At 42.7% G+C, this 10,000-nt stretch overlaps 1 protein-coding gene across 2 annotated transcripts in view; it reads left to right on the forward strand.

Moving 5' to 3' along the window:
• The window catches only part of LOC128631198 (disks large homolog 4-like), a 54,212-nt gene extending 51,563 nt beyond the window's left edge, over nucleotides 1-2,649 (forward strand). For both annotated transcript variants that reach the window (XM_053679275.1, XM_053679274.1), the window contains exon 3: nucleotides 1,962-2,649. In XM_053679275.1, the coding sequence (XP_053535250.1) occupies nucleotides 1,962-2,123 (162 nt within the window). In that variant the 3' untranslated portion in view covers nucleotides 2,124-2,649. The remainder of the gene's footprint in view (nucleotides 1-1,961) is intronic.
• The last annotated feature ends 7,351 nt before the right edge of the window (nucleotides 2,650-10,000 follow it).

Raw genomic sequence — 10,000 nt, forward strand, 5'->3', positions numbered from 1 at the left:
TCAAATATCCATTTTTTAATGTAAGTCTCTCTTTATGGGGTCGCGTGTAATCAGAGCGCCACCTGCTGGTTAAATTGTGGACAGCTGGCAGTGGACAGTAGTGGTACTGCAGGCGGGGCTCAATTTATTGTTAATTATAAAATAATTATTAGTAAATTAAATTGTTGTACAAATGTAATGATCTAAACTGACTAAAAGCCCTTAAACATGAAAATACTGAGCACTTTACAGCCTTGAATTTGTTTGAAAATCCAGATTTAATAATGTAGGACTTTAATCTGTCCCATTATTATTTATTTCGTGTTTCTTTATTTTTTGATTCTTTGATTTGATGTTTTGTTTCATAAATACCATCTTTTGACTTTTTTATTCAATCTCAAAATGAAAAAATTAAATAAAAAAAATCTATCTATTTATATATATGTGTGTGTGTGTGTGTGTGTGTATACACACACTGTATATACTGTGTACTGTATATATGTAAAGATGAATGTTATTGATTTATTGATTTCAGAATAATCCTCTCGATGGTCTGATTTGCAGACATGAAAGATCTTTGAGTCGGATAAAACGGCGCTGTAAAAAAGTGTATGTTCAGTTTTTTTCTGTTTCTGATGATGGGCGTCGGATGTAAACACATTATGAAAGCAAGTCTGGAACAACAGCAAGTAAACAAAACCGGACTGCAGTGGCACAAAACAGAAACCTGAACTATGGAAATCTTCCCTCGTTCCTTTATGAGCCCGTGGCAGGTGAAAAGCAGGTCCAATCTCAGGCGTCTAATAAGATCTGATCAGTCTAATCTAAATCACATATGGATGGAGCCACAAAGAGTAAGGTGTGTGTGTGTGTGGAGATGAGATGAGAGGCACAACTTTATTTTCTTTGATTATTTCTGACTCCTCCTTCTTTATATTTTATGCATCACCTCTCCTACATCTCACCCCAAATCTCTCAGAACCCTCGAACCCTCAGAACCCTCAACCCGCAGAACACTACACACTACACTCTGCACCATACACCCTCACACTACACCATAAACCCTACACACTACACCCTCACACTACACCATCACACTACACACTACACCTTCACACTACTCACTACACCCTCACAGTGTGTAGACACTACACCCTCACACTACACCCTCACACTACACCATCACACTACACCCTCACACTACACACTACACCCTCACACTACACACTACACCCTCACAGTACACCCTCACACTACTCATTACACCCTCACAGTGTGTAGACACTACACCCTCACACTACACACTACACCCTGCACACTACACCCTCACACTACACCCTCACACTACACACTACACCCTGCACACTACACCCTGCACACTACACCCTCACACTACACCCTCACACTACACCATCACACTACACCCTCACACTACACCCTGCACACTACACCCTCACACTACACCCTCACACTACACCCTGCACACTACACCCTCACACTACACCATCACACTACACCATCACACTACACACTACACCCTGCACACTACACCATCACACTACACACTACACCCTCACAGTACACCCTCACACTACTCATTACACCCTCACAGTGTGTAGACACTACACCCTCACACTACACCCTCACACTACACCATCACACTACACACTACACCCTCACAGTATCCTGTATTAATCAAAATCAACCTTCTAATCCAATATTATTTGTATCCTGACGTCTGAGAGGTTCTGTGTTTCAACTGTGATAATTAAATTTTCTATAATGTCCCTCACACACACACACACACACACACACACACACACACGCACACAAACACACACACACACAGTGGGCCCCGCCTCCTTTCTCCCTGTGTTTAATACGTCACTCTGCGTGGACCCCCTGCTGTGTTGATTTGAATGTTTTTTGCACGCTGCTGTTGAGTTTATCCTCCCTCCTGTGTTTGTGTTTGTGTTTTGCAGCCTGTGTTGCTCTCGGCCGGTCACACGCCGCTCTACACCTCCGCCGTCTCCACACTGGTAAGACGAGAGAGAGAGAGAGAGACAGAGAGACAGAGAGAGACAGATTCTGAGAGCAGTGCTGCCTCCTGCTGGACAACTGACACTGTTACACCAGAGAACTGAAACTGCAGACTCGTAGATATAACACAGAATCTGTCTGTGTCTGTCTATTTATCCACACTCATAGAAAGAAAAGGTTCAGTCTAGGACCTGGGGGAACTTTTAAACGTTCTACTTAGAGCCCTTTAAAAAATTAGAACACATCTATCCAAAGAACCCTACATCGATCTTTCTTTCTAAAACTGTCTGTCTGTCTGTGTCTTTCTCTCACTCTCTAGCGACACTGGATATAAAAGTCTAAACACCCCTGTTAAAATGGTCTGCACACCCTTTTATAATTGGGAATGTTCAGAATCCACCAATCACATTCAAACTCATATTAAATAGTAATTAGTGTACACCTGCCATTACAGTGGCTGAGTAACCCCAAATAAAGTCCAGCTGTTCCTGTAGGATTCTCCTCACATCTTCTTGGTAACATCCATCTAGAAAAGCCCTGGGCCATAAAGATCTTACAAAGCAGGTACGGGATCTCACTGTTGAAAAATATCAATCAGGAGAGGGTTACAAAAATATTTCCAAAGCATTGGATATAGCATGGAACACTGTAAAGATAATCATCAGCAAGTGGAGAGAATATGACAGGACAGGGACGCTACTGAGAACAGGACGTCCCTCTAAAACTGATGAGAAGATCAGGAGGAACCTGTCTCCCCCTACGTGTGAACCTGTCTCCCCCTACGTGTGAACCTGTCTCCCCCTACGTGTGAACCTGTCTCCCCCTACGTGTGAACCTGTCTCCCCCTACGTGTGGCAGCAATCTCCTGAATTCTTCATATTGCTGGTGGCAAGAGGAAGTCTTTTTAACCAAGAATTTATAAAAAATACATCCCCTCTCTCTCTCTCTCTCTCACACACACACACACACACCACACACACACACACACACACACACACACACACACACACACACACACACTCTGGAAAACCAGGCCCTTTTTATCTATCTATCTAACACATTGAATACTTACCTATAAATCATCAAATCATTTAGTTCAGTAAAGGGATATTATTAAAGGGTGACACACACACACACACACACACACACACACACACACACACACACACACACTCTTTACTTCAGCCAGATTTAAGCAGTGAGATCCCAGTCTCCATGGCGACAGTACGGCTGCTCAGTTTCCAAAAAAAGTTTCATGGCTCGTGTCCCAAAGCGTTCCGTGTTTACTACTTAGTGTAGGGCGTGTGGTTTGGGACACGCCCACTATGGAGAGCTGATGGTGAAGTGTTAATGCGGGTGTTCAGGTGGCCTATTGAGCGTGTGGTTTGGGACACGCCCACTGTGGGCGGTCTGTTCTCTGTTAGACGAAGGTCACGTCGGGTCACGTGTCGGATATCGGGGGAGACCACTACACTCTTCACTCTCTCCATATACACACACACACACACACACAAACACACACACACACACTATAATCTCCAGCAGGAGGTTTAGACAGTGAGATCCGGGTCTCTCTGGCAACCGTGTGACTGCCCTTGACATTTGGGGGCTGTGTGAAGTAGGAGGACAAAAAAAACATGGGAAGAGAGAGACGGAGAGAGAGAGAGAGAGTGAGTGTGTGTGTGTGTGAGAGAGAGAGAGAGCGCGAGCGAGCGCGCATGCTGAGAAAACAGCACTTTTTACTGCATGAGTAACTGATGCACACGTTGTGGGTGAAATGAAGTCGGATGGAAAGAGCAAACATCACACACTTCTTTACGCACTTTCACTTTGTCGATAAAAGAAATGCACATAAAGTGGATGGAAACTTGGCAAAAGATAACAAGAACTCAACATCCATTCTCTTCTCTCTTCTGGAATACTCTTCTTCGGTGTTTACACTGGGTTTCAAAACAGCTTTCTGTGCTATAGCGCCACCTGTCTCGCCCTTTTGTGCAACAGCAGCGTCTCCGGGCACATGATCTGAAGCTCAAATCTAATTGGACGGCCCGTTTCGTCACCGAGCGACAGGGGGAAAAAATCAACACACTGAACGAAAAAAAAGTGGCGGTGTGAAGGATCCACTTCCGGTGTGAACAGATCCGTACGAGCGACTGTTTCTGTTCAAGAACGTCCTCGCGTCAAACGCTCGCATCGCTTAATCGCGCTCACTGTGAAAGGAACTTTCATTTAGGGGGTGTGTAAACTTATACAACCAGGTTATTGTACAGTTTCCCCCTAAAATGATTCTTATTGTTTTTCACTTTAATTAAAAGGTTAAAATTGTACAGTGAAGGTAGAAAAGGTTCTGACATCATTCGCTCTCTCTTTCTCTGTCTGTCTGTCTTTATCACTCTCTCTATCACTCTCTGTCTGTCTTTATCACTATCTCTCTATCACTCTCTCTGTCTGTCTGTCTTTATCACTATCTCTCTATCACTCTCTCTGTCTGTCTTTATCACTATCTCTCTATCACTCTCTGTCTGTCTTTATCACTATCTCTCTATCACTCTTTCTGTCTGTCTTTATCACTATCTCTCTATCACTCTCTTTCTGTCTGTCTTTATCACTATCTCTCTATCACTCTCTGTCTGTCTTTATCACTATCTCTCTATCACTCTTTCTGTCTGTCTTTATCACTATCTCTCTATCACTCTCTCTGTCTGTCTTTATCACTATCTCTCTATCACTCTCTGTCTGTCTTTATCACTATCTCTCTATCACTCTTTCTGTCTGTCTTTATCACTATCTCTCTATCACTCTCTCTTTCTGTCTTTATCACTATCTCTCTATCACTCTCTCTGTCTGTCTTTATCACTATCTCTCTATCACTCTCTCTCTGTCTGTCTTTATCACTATCTCTCTATCACTCTCTCTGTCTGTCTTTATCACTATCTCTCTATCACTCTTTCTGTCTGTCTTTATCACTATCTCTCTATCACTCTCTTTCTGTCTGTCTTTATCACTATCTCTCTATCACTCTCTTTCTGTCTGTCTTTATCACTATCTCTCTATCACTCTCTCTCTGTCTGTCTTTATCACTATCTCTCTATCACTCTCTCTCTGTCTGTCTTTATCACTATCTCTCTATCACTCTCTCTGTCTGTCTTTATCACTATCTCTCTATCACTCTTTCTGTCTGTCTTTATCACTATCTCTCTATCACTCTCTTTCTGTCTGTCTTTATCACTATCTCTCTATCACTCTCTCTCTGTCTGTCTTTATCACTATCTCTCTATCACTCTTTCTGTCTGTCTTTATCACTATCTCTCTATCACTCTCTTTCTGTCTGTCTTTATCACTATCTCTCTATCACTCTCTTTCTGTCTGTCTTTATCACTATCTCTCTATCACTCTCTCTCTGTCTGTCTTTATCACTATCTCTCTATCACTCTCTCTCTGTCTGTCTTTATCACTATCTCTCTATCACTCTCTTTCTGTCTGTCTTTATCACTATCTCTCTATCACTCTTTCTGTCTGTCTTTATCACTATCTCTCTATCACTCTCTTTCTGTCTGTCTTTATCACTATCTCTCTATCACTCTTTCTGTCTGTCTTTATCACTATCTCTCTATCACTCTCTTTCTGTCTTTATCACTATCTCTCTATCACTCTCTTTCTGTCTTTATCACTATCTCTCTATCACTCTCTTTCTGTCTGTCTGTCTTTATCACTATCTCTCTATCACTCTCTCTGTCTGTCTTTATCACTATCTCTCTATCACTCTCTTTCTGTCTGTCTTTATCACTATCTCTCTATCACTCTTTCTGTCTGTCTTTATCACTATCTCTCTATCACTCTCTTTCTGTCTGTCTTTATCACTATCTCTCTATCACTCTATTTCTGTCTGTCTTTATCACTATCTCTCTATCACTCTCTCTGTCTGTCTTTATCACTATCTCTCTATCACTCTCTCTGTCTGTCTTTATCACTATCTCTCTATCACTCTTTCTGTCTGTCTTTATCACTATCTCTCTATCACTCTCTTTCTGTCTTTATCACTATCTCTCTATCACTCTCTTTCTCTGTCTGTCTTTATCACTATCTCTCTATCACTCTCTCTGTCTGTCTTTATCACTATCTCTCTATCACTCTTTCTGTCTGTCTTTATCACTATCTCTCTATCACTCTCTGTCTGTCTGTCTTTATCACTATCTCTCTATCACTCTCTGTCTGTCTTTATCACTATCTCTCTATCACTCTCTCTGTCTGTCTTTATCACTATCTCTCTATCACTCTCTCTGTCTGTCTTTATCACTATCTCTCTATCACTCTCTCTGTCTGTCTTTATCACTATCTCTCTATCACTCTTTCTGTCTGTCTTTATCACTATCTCTCTATCACTCTCTGTCTGTCTGTCTTTATCACTATCTCTCTATCACTCTCTTTCTCTATCTGTCTGTCTCTCACTTTCTCATCTATCTATCTATCTAACACATTGAATACTTACCTATAAATCATCAAATCATTTAGTTCAGTAAAGGGATATTATTAAAGGGTGACACACACACACACACACACACACACACACACACACACACACACTCTCTTTACTTCAGCCAGATTTAAGCAGTGAGATCCCAGTCTCCATGGCGACAGTACGGCTGCTCAGTTTCCAAAAAAAGTTTCACGGCTCGTGTCCCAAAGCGTTCCGTGTTTACTACTTAGTGTAGGGCGTGTGGTTTGGGACACGCCCACTATGGAGAGCTGATGGTGAAGTGTTAATGCGGGTGTTCAGGTGGCCTATTGAGCGTGTGGTTTGGGACACGCCCACTGTGGGCGGTCTGTTCTCTGTTAGACGAAGGTCACGTCGGGTCACGTGTCGGATATCGGGGGAGACCACTACACTCTTCACTCTCTCCATATACACACACACACACACACACAAACACACACACACACACTATAATCTCCAGCAGGAGGTTTAGACAGTGAGATCCGGGTCTCTCTGGCAACCGTGTGACTGCCCTTGACATTTGGGGGCTGTTTGAAGTAGGAGGACAAAAAAAACATGGGGAGAGAGAGACGGAGAGAGAGAGAGAGAGTGAGTGTGTGTGTGTATGTGTGTGTGTATGTGTGTGTGTGTGTAAGTGTGTGTGTGAAAGAGGACACACCCACCCTGTGTATAAATAAATTCTATTGCTTGTTATTGCTATCATATTTGATTTATGAATGACACACACACACACACACACACACACACACACACACACACACTTAGTAAATCAGGATCTGTGTGTAAATGTGCACATACATTTTTAAGAAGTTTAACAAAATTGGTTGCGTTTGTATCTGTTTCTTCTCTCTAGTTCCAGTAACATTAAAGTATTGGCACCCTGGCCATCCTTTAATGTTTTTAATTATAAATAAACTCTACACATTTTGTTTTTGTTGTTTGTTTTGTTTTGTTTTCTTCCAAATTTAGAATACTATTTTAATTTAACAAATCCAGCACGCGTCTCCTTCTACTTTTTTTTTTTAGTAATGTCATGTGACAGGAAATGGACTGGTTCAGGGTACGGATAGTTCTGGGTTTGGGTTAGAAACCGCAGTGGTGCTGGAGCAGTGGATTGTGGGAAAAGCAGCAGTTTCCTAGGACCAAATGTTCCTCTATTATGTGCTGTTTGTCTTCCCTTCATCTGGGTGCTGTATATATTATGCAGTACAGAGTGTGTGTGTGTGTGTGTGTGTGTGTGTGTGTGTGTGTTTGTAGACAGTACATTAAGTGTAGAATGCTGTAGGCTCTTTTCATCAATATCTGTGCCTCACACTCTGTGTGTGTGTGTGTGTGTGTGTGTGTGTGTGTGTGTGTGTGTGTGTGTGTGTGTGTGAGAGTGTGTGTGTGATTATTCTGCAGTCTTTATCAGCATTTAGATAAAGCCTCTGTTCATCTATGATATAATACCACAGTTCTGAGTATCGTCTGATCCGGTACTGATCCGATCTCCCCAGCGAGAGTCGACTCGGTGTGAGAGTCTGGGCGCGAGTGCAGGTTTAGTGCACGATGCGAAACTTTTAGTTATAAACATGCATCGACTGTTAGCTACATTACCCCCGGAGCTGCGGTGCACGCTAAAGAAGGACATTTCACGCGCTGAACACGTCTCTGCTGATTTTATTGACAAGAGAAGACGGAAGAGCCTCGTTATGGTGCGATATTACGTGGATATTATTTGGGAAATTGGTGCATCAGTTAAATCATTTTAAGTAATAAACAAAATTGCAGCACTGGGTCTGAGTTATTGTGGACTATCAGCTTATTATAACGATTATCATGCTTTTAAAAACATATTTGAGTAAAAAAATTTTGTAATTGTCGTCACAACTTCCCCCGCTCAGCGCGTTCACACATCGTGTGTGTGCTTCTGTTCTGGTTTTGATCCTGTCTCCGCCCCGTTCTCACATTGGTTGATTACCTTCGTGTGTTCACCTCTTCTGCGTCTCACCTTCATTCATTTGGTTATTTCTGCTCATTGTAAAGGTGGAAATTTCCACATCCTGTTTCTGTTTACTTCCTGGTTTCAACCCTTCCGCTCTTTTCCTCGTTCGTGATTATGGCTTGTTCCTTTTCACTGTTTTGTGTGTGTGTGTGTGTGTGTTTTTTTTTTTACAGAGCTAACCCCTTCCCTTCATTAGCTAGCCTAGGAAGACAACTCTTAGCAGCAGTGCTACGGTAATAAGATTTAATGGGGGACACTCGGAGGTACTGAATGATTAAGATTGCTCGATACGCTCGCCGCTCATGCAGCTAGTTACACCCCGTGGATTTCAAGTAATCAGATTTTTTTTTGTAAAGCATTAAGCTATTTCTTTCTCACGAGCACACCGGTGGGAAATGAGCAGAAGATCATGTACGAATGTTTGCTTGACGTAATTGTGCGTTTAGTGATTGCACGCTGTCTTTTCTGTAGCTATTCACTATCTAACTGGAAGTTTTGTACACGTGTGTGTGTCTGTGTTCTGTGTGCGTTTGTGTTTTTACTGCACGGAAGCATCATCAGAAGTGAGAGACTTATAGTGCAGCTCAGACGGAACATTTGGAAACACAAAAATCAAGCTTTGTCTGAGGCCCAGAGACATTCTGGTCTTCCATGGCTAATGCTTCCATGGCTAATGCCCCCCCCCCCCCCCCCACCCCCCACCCAAGAAAACATGACCCTTCACGTTTAGGTTGATATGATGTCCCATAATCTACCTAACCGATCCCCATCTCATCACCAGGGCATCGCTGTCTCATGTGAGCTGTGACCAAAATCTGAGAACAGACTTTCACACACTCCACACACACACACACACACACACACACACACACCCACAAACACTTCAAATCGAGTGTGAAGTGTCCTCAGCTCTCGCGATGAGTCTTTTCTCGTCTCTCCCCGAACGCAGAGCACTTTCTCTGTGTTCCTGTACTTTAGGAGCTCAGGGGAGATTCGGCAGCTTTTCTTACACAATATATCTCTAATTACTGTGTTAGAAAGTGCAGCTCGCTCGCCTGCTCTCTCTCTCTCTCTCTCTCTCTCTCTCTCTCTCTCTCTCTCTCTCTCTCTCTCTCTCTCTCTCTCTCTCTCTCTCTCTCTGTCTCTCTCTCTACTGAATGTTAAAAGTTGCTCCCTGCGGCTCTGAAGTAATTACAGGCCGGGAATCTGCAGAGAATGAAGGATGATCCGAGACAACACAATGAAGAGAGGGGGAGAGAGAGAGAGAGAGAGAGAGAGAGAGAGAGTGAGTGAGTGAGTGTGTGTGTTTGTGTGGTGTGTGTGTGAGTGTGTGTGTGTGTGTGCAGTCCTGGCTCTGATTCTTTATTCATATTACACTAAAGTGCGAACTCAGCTCTACAAACTCCAGGGTTTCTGCGAGCTACTTTCATGCTAATTCGACACATTAGCATTAACATCTGTGTACAGATTCAAAACCATGTCCACAGGAAGTGTGTCCATAT

This window comes from Ictalurus punctatus, unplaced genomic scaffold, assembly GCF_001660625.3.
Source record: "Ictalurus punctatus breed USDA103 unplaced genomic scaffold, Coco_2.0 tig00006545, whole genome shotgun sequence".
NCBI lineage: Eukaryota > Metazoa > Chordata > Actinopteri > Siluriformes > Ictaluridae > Ictalurus > Ictalurus punctatus.